Source organism: Seriola dumerili, unplaced genomic scaffold (genome assembly GCF_002260705.1).
Source record: "Seriola dumerili isolate Sdu_G_001 unplaced genomic scaffold, Sdu_1.0 BDQW01000331.1, whole genome shotgun sequence".
In the NCBI taxonomy this organism is placed as follows: domain Eukaryota; kingdom Metazoa; phylum Chordata; class Actinopteri; order Carangiformes; family Carangidae; genus Seriola; species Seriola dumerili.
In genome coordinates, this window is record NW_019174586.1 from 6,014,735 (window position 1) to 6,033,292 (window position 18,558).

General features: G+C 40.9%; 1 protein-coding gene across 1 annotated transcript in view; it reads right to left on the bottom strand.

Moving 5' to 3' along the window:
• Positions 1–265: 265 nt before the first annotated feature.
• Positions 266–18,558, bottom strand: part of LOC111232634 (fibroblast growth factor receptor-like 1) — a 69,097-nt gene continuing 50,804 nt past the window's right edge. Inside the window, exons 4-8 of the mRNA XM_022760237.1 lie at positions 12,568–12,645; positions 8,254–8,562; positions 5,109–5,281; positions 4,827–5,007; positions 266–4,351 (exon numbers count right to left, since the gene is read on the bottom strand). Coding sequence (XP_022615958.1) covers positions 3,921–4,351; positions 4,827–5,007; positions 5,109–5,281; positions 8,254–8,562; positions 12,568–12,645 — 1,172 coding nt within the window. The 3' untranslated portion in view covers positions 266–3,920. The remainder of the gene's footprint in view (positions 4,352–4,826; positions 5,008–5,108; positions 5,282–8,253; positions 8,563–12,567; positions 12,646–18,558) is intronic.

Sequence of the window (18,558 nt, forward strand, 5' to 3'; positions counted from 1 at the left end):
AAAATAAATTAGAAGCACACGTTCATTGTTTTGTTTTGTGGGTCAATGTGTTGCCAGAGTTACGGTATGGTCCAAAGCATCCTCACTAAAATACCTAACACTAATTTCATTTCATGTACATCCTAGTGGTAAGTGCACATATATACAGTCTGTCTGTTGGCAGTCCATTAGCTTTGACACATAAAACTTACATGTGAGAAAAAAAAAAAATATAGCAGTGGCTGGAGAAAATCTTGCTGTTGGACAGAGAGGAAAAACTTCAAAGTGAAATAACACCAATAACTCCAGCTGATGTTCAGGGTGACTTTGTCAGGAGACATTTCAAAAGAAAAAAAAAGGGGAGGACAAGAAAAACATCTCGAAAAGGAGAGAACAAATTCAGTATTTCAAATGCTATGTTCAATTAAAGCTGTTGCTATAGAGGCATATACTGTAAATGTGTTTCCCTTTGGAGCTGTACAATAATCACTTAGACAGCACAATACACTTTGTCTTTGCTGTCATATGCTTTACTTTAGTGGGTTTATACAGGAGAAGAGGGGGAACCTGCTGGAAGGATGAATTATGAGGACAATATGGTGAGAGGCTTGCTGTGACTTGTATGCTTTTAATTCGCATTTAAGCATCAGAACAGATTTTTGCGCAGCCTTACAGATAATTATCTGTAGGCTATATTTTGTATATTTGCAAAATCTGTGAGTAACAACAGACAGAGAACTTCACAGGTATCAAATCAATTTTCTTGAGGCGATTTAGACAGCGAACCAGTGAGTATTATAAAAAATAAAAGGGCATATATGATTTATCCATATCAATATATTTGTACATTTTCCAACTTGAGCTTAAAGAGTAATGTGCAAAAATATATGCTGAATAACGACCACATGTGTAACTGAGTTCACCAGGTGATCTCAATATATCACTTCCTGTCACACGGTTGTTTAAACACACTTGTAAAGTTCTCACCGTTGTGTTTTAGATGTCCTGAAGAGAAACCTACTGAGGGAAACGGTAACTAAATACAGTACAAATACAATCAACTACATGACCAGCCAACACTTTCTTTCATATTTCACATATATACAGTACAATTATACATTTCCCCCACATTTTATTTCATGTTTAAACATCTCTGGACAGAGTCACCCCACTTCTTCAAGCATGCACATGGCCGAGTGTGGCTTTCAGAGAGAGCTGTGATGTAAAACAGCTGAAACCTAAATCTTATCTGAGGATATCATTTTACAGTTTTTCTTTAGTGGTCAGAGTCATGAGCACACACAGCAACAACAAGATGGACACCTGAGAAAGAGCAAGTCTGTTACAAATGGCTGCGTACTGAGAAGGTTTGTTGCGGCTGGTTTTTATTTTCATGGAGGTTCTGGTCAGTCTAAACGAGTTCATCATGGGCTGGTTCAGAAGAAACTTCCCAACAACCTCCAGGGGCACTGAGACCAATAATGCAACGATATGCTGAGAGTAAAAGTCATCCAAACTAGAGAACATGGTGAACAGAGTCTCTTTAAACACCTCCAAGAAGAAACCCCAGCAAACCGCTGTACTGTGAAAAAGTAAAACTCTACTCCTACTACTTTTACAGGGGATTTTGATGCTTTTGCAGCTGCAGTTTTAAAAGTAATCTTTAGATTTAGGATTTTACTGCTTGTAAAGAAAAAAAACAAAAAAACAAGTTCTTGGGCTTGAATCGTTTTAACACCTTTCTCCTGTTGCCTTGGGTCTAAAATACACCATCTCCTCTCTCCTGCTTGAGCAGACACTGACTAGCAAAACGTCTTAGCCTTGGATTGTTATATTGTGTACTAATTGCTTTAGTCCTTACACCTGCTGATGACCTCACTGACAAACAGACCCTGTGCAAACACACAGATGTTTTCAGTTTAGCTGATCAGCCCTCTGCTCAAGATGAAGTCAGGAGGAACTGCATTAGGACTGCATTACCTAAGTTCACCAAATTCATTGTATTAAAGAGAATGATGAAGCATCTGCGTTTCCCACGCTGAAAAGTGCATCAACATTTAAAGAAGAGTGAGGGAAACATCAGTCGAGCTGAGTCTGTTCATGTGCACCTCGTCCTGTGGAGAGGTCTAGATAGTTAAAATAAGTGACACCACCTGTGGCAGTGTAGGTGTGTCGGGGCTTTAACATGGGGTTAACATTGAAACCTTGGGGATCAAATTGTACTCAAATAGTGAGAAATGGCATAAAATTCACATGTAAATCCAGTTAAAACACATTTGTCAGACCTCATTATTTAAAAATCTCTTAAGGCTGGTTGATAAAATTCATGTAAACTCAAACATGACAGATACTTACTTGACTGTACTATTGTAACTCATTGCCATTGTAGAGCAACAAGACAAGTTTGTATACTTTTAGATTAACATCCATCTACATGAAAGGCTCTCTGCACAATATATGGCTCTAAATTTAACAATTGCAATACTGACATTCAGTTACAAGCTGTATACCAATATTTTACCTTTAAAGTATCTTTAAGGTGTTGATTGCAACATTTTCAGTTTTCTTTATCAGGGTGATAGACGGTGCTGCAGATGAGAGGGCAGCCCATTATCCAAGACTTTACTTCTTTAGATTAAAACAAGAGACATGTCTCCAGAAGAGGAGCTGAGGGTTTTCAGTCTGATTCTTGAGTTGCAAAGTTGAAGTCTCTCTCTTTTAAGCCCCTTAAAACAGATTAACAAGAACCTGCGATATATACGAAGTTCCCAGAGTGATCCATGAAATCTGGAAACAATTCTCGGAAGGCACCATTTCACACTGAGGCATTGTTGTTGATCCCTTTGTGCTGTTCGCTAAAAGAGGTTGAACATGACATGACGAGCACCGATATCCTTCATCCCTCTCACTTGTGAAGTCAGCATGCATCAAACAAAGCTGAAAAGGAGACATTACAAACAGGAAATGCCACCATTATCTGGGAAGTAAACAGTCAGTACATGAAATCTAATGATTACCTTTGAAACCGCAGTCTGGGGGGGGGGGTCCTTGGTTGTAGCAGAAATCACATTGTAGCTGCTGCTAAAATTAATCTACTAAAAGAGGTTGACATCAGCTCTTTTTTTTTTTCTTCACACAGCACCCAGATAGCAGCTGGACATTTATCAGAACAGCTGTCGGCCCAGCAGAAGTGAAAACCAGCAGCCCTCATCTTTACCGAGGGTGTGGATACAGTGGCGTTTGTCTTGAGTTGTGGTTCTTATGGCTCAGTTGGGCTGACGCCTGAGATATACTCTGAAATTAAGCTATTACATTACACACATGCTATATTGTTCTTTATAGATTACCCAGGATGAAGTAGCATGCTAAATGCCATATAATCATATTCCACTATATACATGACTAGCTATATTTGGAGCTTTGCAGTGTAAGCGAGCTGTATTTGAACTGTTACTGAGGAGGTTGTGGTTTTATCCAAAGTACAAAAAGAACAGAGGCAGATAAATTGGTGGGTTGCTGTAAAGTTACCTTGAAGCTGTGAGTTCATTGTTGCTTCAAATAAGGCCTTTGAGCAAGAAGGGAGAGATTTATACATTTACAGAGGAAATAAAACATTTTGTGATTTTTCTCTCATAGATTGCAGTGGATTGGCTCCCCGGTTGGCTAAAAATAAAGATCTTTGTTTTTCTCTCTTTACATTCTTCATTGTTTGTGTCTTGAGTAAGTCCATTTGCACACAACATATGCTGCAGCAAAATGAGGAAGGATTGCATGATCCCATGTTTCTTTTTCTGTGTCAGAATCTGCACGGTCTCTTGCATGTGGCTTTCCTTGTTCTTTGCTTTGTATGTCAGACTGTTGTGACTGAGTCTGCATGCACAGGAACATGCTCATGTAAGAGCTGAATGTGAAAACACCAGAGCTCGCTGCTAGCCTCGCCGCTAACACTGGTAGTGAATGTGCTGGTGCTGGTGCACTTTCCCGTCCACGTGCGAATGTGTGTGCGTGTGAATATCCGTGTAGATCTTCGGGTAGACCTTCGGAGCCAACGCAGCGCCTCCTTGAGCCAGGAGCAGCTGCTGATGGGCAACGTAGTCCTCATATGAAAGACAATCTTTATCCCCATTGGCCGGTTGAGGAGGCAGCGTTGGGCAGGCTCGGTCACGGTTGGCCGCAGGTAGACGTTGAGCGGCAGCAGGCAGAGCGGAGGAGGAAGAAGGGGAAGAAGAAGAGCAGGTGCGTTTTGATTGGCAGAACCAGAGGAGGGCGGTGCCTAAAATGAAGGCGACACCTGCTGGGATTCCAATAATGACAGGCCAGGGCAGGCTCGGGGACGTTGCTGTGGGTACGGAGTTGATTGGGGGCTTCAGATCTGTGAAAGAATGAGAGGGGTGGAAATGAATGGAAGGACAAAGAGCTGAAAATATCAATCATCTGTCTAGATTTTAACGTAACACACTCCTATAGATGTTGTGTTGATTGCTATGGTGATGTAACAAAAGGAGCTTTGTTGGTTTGTTTGGGGAGTTCAGTTTATCATCATATACCAGCAGATAGACTGGAAATGACTAAAACGATTAATTGATTATCAAAATGGTTTTGAATTAATACAGAGGTGTATGCTTTGTTAAACCAGTGCCAGCTAACATATACCAGCCAAACAGATAGATTGATGCACCATTTACATTAGTAACAATGGCTAAAAACAGCTGTTTAGGTTTACCGCCTTTTTTCAAACCCGCTGCTCATGTATCTCACTCTTTAGTATTTTAAACCAGAGAGATAAACACACATGATGATAAACATTTCTCTCTCTCTGTTATTTTCTCTCTCTATCTTCCTCTGACCTGGTAGGACAGTCAGGTAGGCGCTCCTGAAGCTGTAGCCCATAGTATTGGCTCCCAGGCAGATGTACATGCCAGCGTCCTCCTCCTTGGCTCTGGTTATCAGCAGCTTGTTGAGGTAAGACCCATCAGGACGTGACCACACCTCTCCTGTCGGCAGCACCACAAAGCGATGGTCTCCGACCTTTGAATGAAATCATACAAAATACAAGTTTGTAGATCAGTTCAGTCAAACATTACTGGTTAACCAGACAACTGTGTTTTTGGCAGGACATGCGCTTGTACCTCTATGGTGGAGTTAAATTTGTTCTCATCACCAGGTTCGACTCTTTTAAGCCACTGGATAACCGGCTTGACGTCACTACGGACTTTACACTGGAAAGACGTGGTTCCTCCGTAGTCCACGGTGGTGTTGACAGGGTGAGTACCAGTCAGGATGGGTTTGGAGTTGGTACGCTCTGCAGGAAGAAAGTATTAGATTAATGTGTTAATATAAATATTATATTATATTTCAGTTGTCAAACTGTTAACAGAAGAAGATGGTTCGATTGTTGTATTTTGGAAACTTGTTGAATGTAGCTGTCATCAGAATTAAATCAGGGGAAAAGCACAGTGAGGAAGGAGCACCAGCGCTGAGAAAAATAACATGGTTTGAAAGCATTATTTGCACAGTATCTGCTGTATTCACCACCACATCCTCCCTGTCTGCTGCAGATACACAAACAGATCCCTTATCTTCAGTTCCCGCCTTTTCTTTCTGAGTTTATACAGCAGAATAAACACACCTGCCAGAGACATTCAATAGTCTCCTTTTTAGTATCTGGTAATGCAATCTCACTGGAACATAATCTGAGAACATGTGTTCGATTTTTTTCCCCCTTGTTTGACATCAGCTATTTCAAAACTCAGCAGAATTTAAAAAACATCCTCAGTTTTGTCAGTGTTGCAAAAGATTGTGGTTTCTAAACTGTCAATGACTTTCAGGGAGGCTCATAGGGTGATGGTGAAAAGTTACAGGTTTAAGACCCTAAGAAACACCTTGCAGTGCTAGCTTTGTTGTTGTGGTAAGCGCGGCTATTGGCTACCCACAATGCAAACAACACTAGAACTCATTCAGATAACATGAAAAAAAGGTTGTGTGACATCTTTGGGCATTGATTTTTATTTTAGGTGGTAAGTAAATGCTATAGAGGGATGCCAAATGGTGCCAGGATAACCTGTATTTAATGTACCTAATCTCCAAATTATTTAAATCACATCTTTAACCATCATATAATTCAACATGTTTAAGAATCATGTTCCTGTTGTACTATACTCAAGTAATCTCGGTTTATGGATTTTATATGTCAGAATTTTCCAGTTTTTTTTGTCCCTTATCTCGACTTTTCTTTAGCAGCTGTGAATGACTGACAGCTGAGTCGATCTCTACCGATCGAGAAACTGTCACGTTTAACATGAGCGAGCAGCAGCTTGATTTACTTCCACTCTGACAGTGTGTGTTTGTGTGAGTGTGTGCGCGCACATGTGTGAGCGCGTAAATGTCTTTCAGGAAAGACTACAGCTGTAGCTTAATGTAGCGCAGATGTGGCGTGTAAAGCGAGAGGCGAGAGCGCTGGTCTGAGCCTCTCAACAGAGCAATAACACTCAGTAACATCCAGTTCAGTGCGCGCACACAAATTCAACACCAACTCTCCACCAAACGGCTCAACATTAAATCACCCAGCGTTCAAACAGCTTCTTGCAGCTTTCCAACACAACGTACTTCATCAAAAAACACCCACAACTCATCAGAACACACGTTGAGCTCTCAACAGTAAAACTAGACCCTTTTTACACTAAAGCTGGAGCTGCTCGGCTCACCTTCCACTCTGAAGAGCCCGCTGAGCATTCCTCGCTCGCTTGACTGATGTTTGACTGACAAGACTGGTGGTGATCAATAAATGCCACTGAAGTGAAAGGAGGCTTTTAAAAGCTATTTTAAACTTCTATTCTTGGTGCAACTCAAGTGCTAGCACACTGGTGCATCTGGGCTGTAGCTGTGCTTTACAAACAACAACAATAACTGAAATACTTGTATGAAATTAATGACAAACAGCGATTCATTTATGATTACAGTTTAAAATTTTGGTTGACACTCTCGCTGTGGTCACGTTTGTGGATCTAATTTTAAAACGTGTTATGTAACATAATCTCTGATACTGTCTAAATGTCAAATTCAATCAGAATAACACAATCGTGATTTCCAAATTATCTTCAATTACTATTTGTAACTGCAGGTTTGTAGCATTAGACGCTGTAAGAGAAATCTGCTGATGACTGACCGTTGTCTTCATGTGCTTTTCTCTTCAAACATGGAAATCTATACTCAGCTACTTTCCAAGCACAATGAGTGATTCCTTATGAAAGCAAAGACTGATTACTTTGCCAACAAATCATTTCAACGTCTGAAAAGTTAATTATGGTGCTCATGATCATATGATCGTAGACATTCTACATAATCTCTGTATTGTGAGTCAGAATGGAAACGAAACCCATTTCCAACCCTGCCATTTATTCAGACAGGCCTCTCAGTCAAACAATAATATACATACTGTGTACAGCATAATGTATGTTATTGTTTGGGTGAGAGGCATATGTATATGTATATCATATACCAGCAGCAACACTCAACAACTCACACACCACAACTCTAAAAATGTACTTTCAGATGTGTCAGGACATGAAATGACCACATGCAGTCAAACCACGAAACCCTCAGACATTCAAGCAGCTTACAGTGAATGTGAGGATTTCTTTGTTTTACATCATTGTTAACTGATTATCTTTGGGTTGATCTCATGTTGTAGATGGCAACATTTAAAAAACCCTTTCAGCATAAATACTACATGGTAAATAAATACATAAATAACACATGGTATCATAACAGCAAAACTCCCTCCCTTTTCCAAAAATATTTGAGTACAGAGCTTCATCAAAAATTCACACAAGCAAATAAAGAAAGAAACAGATTTTGGAACGTACACAAAAGGACCTACAGTATGTAATCATAAGGAATTACTCCATCTGCTGATGAAGACTGTGTGATACAGTATGGTTGAAATCTACAAAAATACTTGCAAGTGGACCTTGAGTTGGGATTGTTTAATCAATGTATGTAAATACAGTAAGAAAATTACTTGCAATTAATTATTTCCTTGCCCTGCTTACAATAAGATTACTTCTCTTTTGATCCCAGTATGGAAAGTCTCTGTGAATCTGGGACTGGACATCAACTGGATTTCTCCTAGCATTAAGTTTCAACCAACCTTTATCAATGCTGAAAAAGGTTTCATGCCATCACCTTTTGGCAATGCAAATACACAGTTGTTGCTGTTTTGGGAAGCAGCCAGTATATATATATATGTATGGACTATAAATCATGCTGACTCACGTATGACTTCCACTTTGTAGGTGGCATTGATCTCTCCTGCTCTGTTGGAGACGTGGCAGGTGTACTTCCCGCTGTGCTCCGGCGTCAGGTTCTTCAGACTTAGAGTCCACTTCTTCTTCTTCCCGTCTCCTCCACCTCCTCCTGCTCCAGCTCCACCGTCCTCGTCCACCAGCGGCCGACTGTCCTTCAGCCACACGATGTCGGGGCGAGGGTTACCACTCGCTGTGCACTTCAGGCGCACTGAGCTGCCCACCGGGCGAGCAATGACGCGCTTCCTCATCTTTGCCGGCTGGGTAAAACGTGGACGTACTGCAAGTGGAAAGAGAGGAGGGGGGGGGGGAATTAAAACTTTAATTAGGCATAGATTTATTATTGGAAAATAAATTGTACTGTTATTAGCTACTTGTAGATTATTGGAGCTTAATGTAAAATTACAACTTCAACAACAAAATATTGATTTAAAGACATAAATAACTTTCTGCTCCTCGGCCAGCTATAGATGTGGAAAAAAGAAAGGCATAAAAGGAGAGAACAGAAGAAGTGATTAGTCGAGATAAATGGTTTAAAGAGCAGTTTTATATTTACAAGCACTGTTCTGTTCTTCAGACCAGTGAAAGGAGAACAGATCATGGAATTCATCACATTCTTATTTGACACTTTTATTAGCCCTAACAAGCGATCAAAGCCACATTATCTGCAGAGGCTGTGACACAGAGGGAGGGGTCAGAAATGTTTCAAGCCTCCTGTGTTCCAGGTTATATTAGTCTTCTACTTCACAGACTCAATGTTTGCTATTAGAGAAATAAAAACTTTATTTGTTTAATTTGTTTTTTATTTGTTTTCAGATAATTCAAGGTGTCAGGATGAAGGACTGTGAAGTCTCCAAAAGGAACAAGGAGCTGTTGAACTCTACAGTCACACTGATACTACTCGTCCGTTTGCTTGGCTTGATGAAGTGCGCATTGTTGTTTCCTTGCTTCTAAATCTTGACGTTTTATCGGCTGAGCACTTGTTTGTGCATGCAGACATCTGAGGCAACTAATGTGATTACAAATAAATTTTCTGCCCCACGAATATTCAGCATTGGTGCATAACCTTCAATTATGCACCATGAAATCCATTCCTTTGAAGTTAATAACAATCTGCATCTACACACAAGTATATAAAAGGCTTCTGTTTTGCCTTGTTACAACATATTGTCCTGTTTCCACGAAGTTTGTAAACAAGAAAAATGGAATTAGGAACAAACTGAATAACCTCAGTCTGCTCAGAATTTTTTAAGACTAATTGAATTTCAGGACTGAATACAAGGCTTAGATTTGCAGTTTAAGGAGCGTCAGACAGGCTGAGGTCATCCTCGCAGGCAGTGCCAGGAATTCCATGTTGTGCTGTAACAACATATGGCAGCGTGCCTCTTGGTATATACAACCTAATTTGCTGTAATAAACCATAATTGTTTTGTTTAAGAAAAATGTTTTAATCACTTCCTCTTCTCTCTGACACAAAAGACTTACTCACATGACCTCGAACACACACATGCACACACACACACACACACACACACACACACACACACACACACACACAGAAAAGTGTGCATGTACACAAACAGACACACACCAGATTCATGATTTTCCACTGATCCAGCACCTCTTGCCTCTGCTGCTCTTAAAAAAAAAAAAAGCCACATATTTAACTTAAAATCATGCCTCCATGAGAGCTCACTGTAAAACTCATGAAACCTGCTGGACAGCTTTGTAACATCACTGTAAATATCCGGTCCTGAATGCATATTTGTGCACAAGTCATAAAAAGCCAGACAGTGACTGGCAACTCGCCCAAAACACCCTTTTCACCCAAGCAAATCCTTTCTTTCAAAACATAAAATGGCCAGTTAACATCATACACCAATTCAAACAACCACCCCTTTCCATACAGATGCATGACTGCAACCCCATCTGGCCATTCAAAGATACATATTCCTCCTTACGAATAAATAAAATGGTCAGACACTAACCCCATGCATCTATTCATACACACATATCCCTCTTTATAAAAAAAAAAACGCAACAATCAACGAGCAGTTAAAACAGATCAAAGAGGAAAAAAGAAAAAAAACAACAACTATCCAGCAGAGAGGGAGGAGAGGAAATCATTCACAGGAGCGCTTGATTTTACAGCCCTCATGTTCTAGCCACAGCAGATAGCCATCAACTGGGCGATAAATCACCCTGAAACTACTGCAGTTGCGTCTCTTTCTTTGGACACAGTTATTATTCTAGCTCTGGGTAAACAAACAGGGGGGAGAGTTATGTGACGGGTTTGCGCGCTCAAATCCGGAGATTTCACTACGGCTGCATTACTCAGCGGAATATAGCTCTCTGCCGTCCGACCCGAAGCTGGGCAGGATGGCAAAAAAAACATAGCCGAAAGGCTTTTAAGTCTCGCCTTCGTCCCCCATGAGTCTGAGAAAAGCTACTGGACTACAGCTGAACTGTGACCAGACTGAGTCAATACATCTAACAGAGAGGAGGAGAAGCAGGAGACAATGATTAATAGTTTAATGTTCTGGCAATGTCTGACTATCATGACACACATTCAACCGCACTTGTTTCTACTAAAGTTAACTGATAAGAGAAGAGCCAAAGCAAAGTGCTGCTGATCCGAAGTGAACTGGATTGGATAAAGATGAGACTCGAGAATGAAGAAAATACAGCAAGGTGCAATTGAAATGAATTGATTTATAATGTCTAAGCTGAACCAAATCAAACAGAAGTTCAGGAGAAAACAGATGGAATGGGAAAGAGTGAAGTTCATATTAAGGTTAAAACATAGAGAAGACTGACAGATTGCTAAAAACAGATGAATAAAACTGGAGTGATGGCAGAAAAACTGAGAACAAAGAGAAGGACACCGAGTTAAAACAATAAAAAAAAGTATAAAAGTAAAGGTAAGAGAGAGGGCACACGGAGAGGTAGAAAGAAAGAACAACAGAGAGAAGAGTAGTGAGGACAAACTGAGACAGCGGTGACAGAGAGAAGGAAGAGGGGATCGGGTGAGAGTCATAACGGGCGAAAGGGCAGGCTTGTTCTGGGTCTCAGGGGCCACTTCAACGCCACACTTCACAGTGTAAAAATACTACTGACCCTCTGACAGACCGCCTTTGATCAGACAGCGTGCTAGAGAGAGAGAGAGTAAAAGAGTGTGTGTGTGTTTGAGAGAGAGAGAGAGAGAGAGGGAGAGAGAGAGAGAGAGAGAGAGAGAGACTTATTATTTCCTCCTTCTGACTTGAGTAGTTTAGGTGAGGACTTGTGAGGGTGTTAGCGTTAGAATGAGGATTACATTTATCTTTGCTTTAAGGAGAATATTTTGGTCAGGATTAAAACCTCGGACTGGGTTAAACACAGTTTGATGTTCTTTTCTCTGAGAATTAAATGATAGGGTTGATACCACTCTCATGTCAGTGCGTCATATATGGAGGGAAGAGGCAGTTAGCATAGCTTAGCATTGAGACAGGAAATGGGGGAGGGGGGAGACAGCTCTGGCTTGCCCAAGGGAGGTGTAGACACATCTCAGGGATGATCAAGACATCCGAGTCGCAGCCAAGTGTCTGAAAACTTATGTCAATGAGATATTTCAGTTTTTCATTTGAATACATTGGCAGAAATTTCTAAACTTGTTTTCACTTTGTCACTGCGGGGTACTGACTGCAGATTGATCAGGAACAAATGATTTTTTTTTTTTAGCATAATAAACCTAACAAAATGTGAAAAAAATAAAGGGGTCTGAATAAACTGTAAATAATGGGACTGCAATTTTCATGGAGGGCTAAAGCTGTTCTCAACACTGCCTCAGCCAAAGCAGTGAGTGTGTCCGTCTGGTTGTGTGTGAGCACAGAGAGGCAAATAGATAAAGAGAAAGAATGTGTTAGAAAAGAAAGCAGGGGGGAGGAAAAGGAGTTGTATAAAAGGAAAACAGCAAGCAGAGAAAGGAGGCTTAAGTTACATGACAGGAGTCCAGGGGAGACCAAAGGGGGGGTCCCAACAAATCACACCTCATACAAACAGAGTGTTCTCCGCTCTGTCAGAGCCAATTATCTACGCAAACAACCACTCTGATGTGTGTCTGTGTGTATTTCTGTGTGTGTGTGTGTGTGTGTGCATATATCCTCACCTTCTGCCCTCTGACAGTTTGCAAGGTGTTTATTGTACAATATGCTACTGCATTTTTTTTTTAAATGTTACACACTCTCAGGTATCTACAGTATGACTTCTAGGCTTCCTGCTCATTTCCAGAGACATTCGTGGTGCTCACCCAGTTTCCCCGCCAGCTCTGGGGCATGTTCCGAGTCACCATTGGCTGTCCCTGCTCCACCTCTTGAGCTGGAGTCGTCTGGTGATGTAGAGAGAAAGACAAAAAGTTAGTGAATCGACAACTTCTTAATAGATGATCATGAATAATATACTCTATGAAGTATCCTGGTGCAGCAAACTCCAAGAATCAGACAAAAAAATATTTCCTTCTAGTTGTCAGCAGTGAACTGTCTTGTTGAAGTCAGTATTTCTACACCCACCCATCATTCCTACACCGTGGAGTTTGTTCAACGTAAGTTCAAGAATTTGCAAATTGGAGTCAGATTGATACAGCCTAGGGAGTGGTGAATTATAACTTTTAACATTTCAAAAATATTTAGACCTGAAGAACAGTTTTTTAACAGTAAAAGCAGGAAAACATGGGGTGGATCAGTGGGAAGAAAAGCAGGCTGACGATAGGGAGACTGGCGGCTTGATTTCTTGAAGTGGCATGTAAAATCTGGTCAAAATGTGAGACTGAGGTGCTACTGTATATCTTGAAGTAACATCATGAGTATGACAATTATGACAGAACAATTACTGCACCACGCAGTGACACCTCTGGCTTTCAAACCGACTTTGCTGCCAGTACTCTACACTCAACACCCCACCATGCATTTCAAACTTTTCAGCAATGGACCAGCATCACATTTCTTGTCAAACCAGAAAATCAAATGACAAATAATATGATACAGTATGTCTGCCCATTAGTGTGGCTGCGCCAGAGACTTGTTGCTGCTGCAAATCACTGGTGATGAAAGCCGTAAAATTAATGCTACCACTGCCCTATCATGCCTCTACACTTAATCCTAAAAGGATTTATTCCCGACTCATGCCAATGAGAAAGCATGATCATACATTTTTCTCTTAAACATCTAAAAAGGGAAAACATTTGAATTTTCCCCAAAATTACGTTTCAGGGAAAGAGGACATGCTAGAAAGCACAAATTCTTTTTTGAATACCTTCATACTATATACTGTATGTCTAAATGAAGCTCTACAGTATCATATTGCTTTGACTCTCACGCTGGTGTATCAGTTTCCTTCAGTCAGCATGTCTTGCCATTGGTTACCGAAAAGATACAAACATCTGTCTGGACCTTCACGCAAGGAACCACTTCAAGATGAAACCAATGTATCCGAGGGGCCCTTTAACAGGGAGGTGGGGTGGGCTGATACAGTGCAACATCAGGTCTGTCAAAATACATGGGGGGTGTGCGGTTAACTTGGCTTGAACCTGAAACTTCAACCAGAACCTGATGGTAGTTATAGAAAGAAAGAAAATGGACTAAACAGCCTTGGAGCACACGCAGAAAGTGCATGAGAATGTGCCTGTAATTGTAAATGGATATGTTTATCATGCATGCTGGTACATATACGGGTCTGTGTGTGGATTTTTAGAAAGCCCAGACTGTTTAATGCAGCGCCAAATGTCTTTAAAGCATCACTATTTGGATGATGGAATAAAAGGCGCATTTGAAATGAAAATACAAGGCATGACCTGCATCCTCAGGGCTGGTATTAATAGGAGGCAGGCCGAGTGGTGCAGGCCCTGAATGTGTGTGTCTGTGTGTATCCTTGCGTGTGTGATATGAATTCCTGTGTGGGTGTGTCCGTGCATGTGTGGGTGCGTGTGTTCTGGCGTTATTTAACTAAATGGTAACTTGAGGTGCTGGTATTCCCGTCAAACCTCACTCCTCCTTCCCTCCCTATGACTCCCCCTTCATCCCTCCCCTCCTGCCACATGCACAGCGTGTTCTGAGAAAGGGCAGCGCGTTTGAAGCCGAGCGGCATCGGGGTCTGATCTGAAGGGGGAACATGGTTTAGCACTCTTAACAGCTAGCGGACCCTCCCCCAGGCCTGGTGCGAGCCTGTAAACCTTACTTGGCAGACCTCCTACAGACCCTCTCACAGAGGGGGGTTGGACCGCTTCCACTGTCCATACAATGCAGCCATACATCCAAAGTATCAGAGTATTTCCCAAATTCAAAACATATATACTGTACATATAGAAACTGTATATTGTGATACTGATGGAGAGAGAAATCAACAGCCAACATCAAGCTACAGAAACTCTACTAGCATGTGGCAAAGTTAACACTGTGAACTACACATACACAAATAGATCAGGTAATATAAAGAGTTAAACTAAGAGATACATGTTCTCCATCCAGCCACTATGTAAGTTGAGGTACTAAGGACTAAAGAGCACACAAGTCAAGCAAAATAATTCTTGAGGATTAAGTTCTTATTTCTTTATATCCCAGTGAGGATACTTTAAGCTACTGATCTGTTAATTCCATAACTATACATTGTGTACCTACTACTTGCACATTTTTATAGTGTGACAGTCTCTACTTTCGTTCTTGTTCGAGTGATCGATGTTGATTGGTTGCTGTATAAACATCTGATTCCCTCAATAGGTGCAACACCAGTTACTTTAAACACCTGCGTTTGCTATTGACATTGATAAAGGTGACTTCTTTAATCAAATCAGCAGAGCCTAAAATTTGTCTCCACCAAAGCAAGCGGCATGGAATAGGAGCTGGCTTTCAATGATTTTCAAAGACTTCAGTAAAGGACTGAATGTCTCCATACACCTCATGCACCAGAGAGTCAAATGACTACACTGTAACAAAAATGCTGCTCCAGTTTTGTCTTACATGAAGGTGAGTAATTAGACATTTTTGGTTGAAGTTGATTAGGTGCCATAAGATGAGTTTTTCTATTCAGGACATTGAAGTGAGATGTATAATATTTAGACACAGCTGTTAAAGAGGGGCCTCCTAAAATACCCAAAACAGGAGCCTCTGTGTTTCAAAGGTAAGTGCAAAATTTCTTCACCAGGCTATTGATGTCACTGCAGAGTTAATGTCTGACTATAAACACATGATGTCGCACAGACGACCAGCTGTCTTCTCCATTATCACTTCGCTCATGACTCAAAGAAGAAGCTTTCATCCAAAGATGTTCAGGGAGCAGTGAGAGCAAACTGAATGTGTGTGGTCTGACTTACAATAGCATTATTAACACCATACTCTTGTGCACCACTTTGTCACCCAAGACTCCTGCTGAAAAAGCCATTGCCTTACTTATATATAATTCTAAGTTTGGGATGTGACACCTTTTAAAACTGTAGCAGAGTTTTTCAGTGAGAGACCTACAAATCACATTTCTGTCAGCACGATCGACATCCAGGCTTCAGAAAACATGTCAGCCAGCAGAGTTAGTTTTACACCTTTCTTCAGCTGTTATACGAGTTGCAGGGTTGGTGGTGGACTTATTGTTTCACTGTTTGTTTCAAGTTGAACACACAGAGCAAAAAACACATTCCCTCCCGGCTTCAGCTGTTTTCAATAAATAAAATGTTTTCTTCTGATCCTGTTCCACCTTCTAATGTTCGGCCAGATACTTTGGCTCGTACCTACAGCGACCAATACACACGCACGCACGCACGCACGCACGCACGCACGCACTCCCGCACGCATGCACACACACACACACACACACACACACACTCACTCACTATATGCACACAAGCTAATTCAGATAAGTCCACACAGACAAACACAGTCATGCATACATGAGGGAGAGTAGTATAAGATTGTGATATGACACATTTGATCAAGTTATTTAGGTTTCACACAGCTTTGTTCACAATATACATTTGATCACCTATTTTTTTTTTTTTTATGTCTGTTGTGTAAGGAAAAACACTTTAAATTCAGGGACAAATCTGCTGTGAACTTCCCAAGGCAGCATAATAACAGCAGAGCAGTCTGGTCTGAGTAACTATGTGTAATGTGCTGTGTACTATGAGCAAGTTTGTGGCGATTCATGTAACATCAAACCTTGACTTGAAAAGCGTAATGAGCTAAGGAAATGTTGGCTATAATTCTGGTTGACACATTAGTCATAGTCATTTGGTTATTCTTCAGTCAAGGGATGGGCCACATGGATAAAATCTTCCATCATGGTCATTGTAATTTTACAGTGTACCATAGATATGCACACTGTGAGTACATTTTCTGGAAAATCATTTGAGAAACTTCTTATGGATAAAATACCCGGACTGTGTTTGGCTACTGCTGTAAAGCAGTAAAATCAAGGTTGCTATATCAAATTGATATATGAAACCACTATTGCTATAAAACAGTCATGTCCACAATCGCAATGGCCCAAAATATTGAAGGGATAACTGCCACAGAATGAATAGTGCAGAAAAATCTCCAATGGCTGTATAGTTGTTGTCACATTGCCAAACCCTGTGTCAGTTCTCTTTTCTCTGGTTGCTTGTGTTCATCAGTGCTGAGCGCCGACCAACAGAGAAACAACAAGAAACAAGAAAACAAAAAACAGGTATATGACCAAAAAAAAGGTGCAGTTTCATGCAAACTGAAACAAGCAGCAAACAGAACCAAATTACCAAATTATAACCAAGATACTTTTGTCCTACTGTATCTTTTGCCATATGCTTCTCATTAATGTTCATTTTTACATCACGTTCTCTTGTCGCAGCCGAACGGGACCTGCAGAGGATGTGGGTTAGAAAGACATCAACTGTCCGCTGAAAGTCTTTCATTTGCATTTCTGTAACCTTGTGTCAAGCGTCACTCTTTGTACAAGTATAAAAGATATCAGCCACACTCCTTTTATAATTTGCTTGTTTGAGTGTTGCACACCTTAAATCTTTACCTCTGTTGTTCTAAAGTTTGTGGTCTCTCTCTCTTGTCACACTTCTGCTTTCCGTCTCTTTGTTTCTTTTCATTCCTCTCTCTTTTACTCTACAGGGGGAAATGGTTCAACAGTGTGCTACATTTCACACATTCACTGGCTGGGTACCCCTATGTGAGTGTGTGTGTGTGTGTGTGTGTGTGTGTGTGTGTGTGTATATTTGTGTAACCCCTTCTTGTATTTACTTTCAGGTCAGTAGAGAAAAGGCAGTGATTGGACATGAGCACGCTCAGAAATATGAGTCCGAACAGTCCACTGTGTGTTCGAGTGTGTGTGTGTTTGTATGTGTGAGTGTGTCCAAGGGGCCAGTGTTTTCCTAAAGGGTCATGTCCTTCCAGGTTTTAATATAGAGACACTGGATATGTGGACAGAACCTCTGTGTGTGTGTGTGTGTGTGTGTGTGTGTCTTAAAGCTGATGTGTGAGGGAGAGAGAGATGTTTCTGTGTCAGCTCCTACTGACCGCTGGTTGTAGCAGCATCAGGGCCAAAACCAGCAGTGAGCTTGTGTGTCTGACAAACCCAGTAAACCACTGTTAGTCCTCTAAAAATGACCACGGTACACTTTCAGGCTTCCCGCCGGCACAGCTTGCCTCACACTTCGTCCAAACTTGATGTTTCACTTCACAGTTCAGACAGGAGCTACCGCAAGTGAACAAGTTTTAAATAACACTGGAAGAAGAGGCATTGTTCTATTAAACCCAGGTCCCATGAGACTTTATTTTTTCCTTTAACTTGCTTTAAATATTGCAGGGGATTGCAGTTTTTAGCAAAGTTGTGGTTTAACCCAACTGCGTGCTATGTAAATGATCAGAAATGACCTTAAATGAACTTGAAATCTTAAATAGATTGCAATTTGGCTCTAATGTTAACTTGATAACCTAAATGAGGCATGAATTAAGCAGGTAATAGCACAGTAAGCTTCATTCTTCTACTGAGATCCAAAGTTCATTCTTGGACTTGGAAACATAATTTGAGAAAACGGTCTCACAACACGGTCCATTTAGAAGGTGTAGCTTTCAATCACAATCATATCAATCATCAAGCTTTCGATCATATCATTATTTTCTCCAGGAAACGTAGTCTGTTTAAAGAACCTTTCAACCACACTGCCTTAAAAGCTCGGATTTAATCTTTTCACTTTTCAAACCATTTTTTTTTTTATAGTTTTATTCTTTTAACTTCCACCAATCTACACCACTATACAGGCAATCCTGTACAG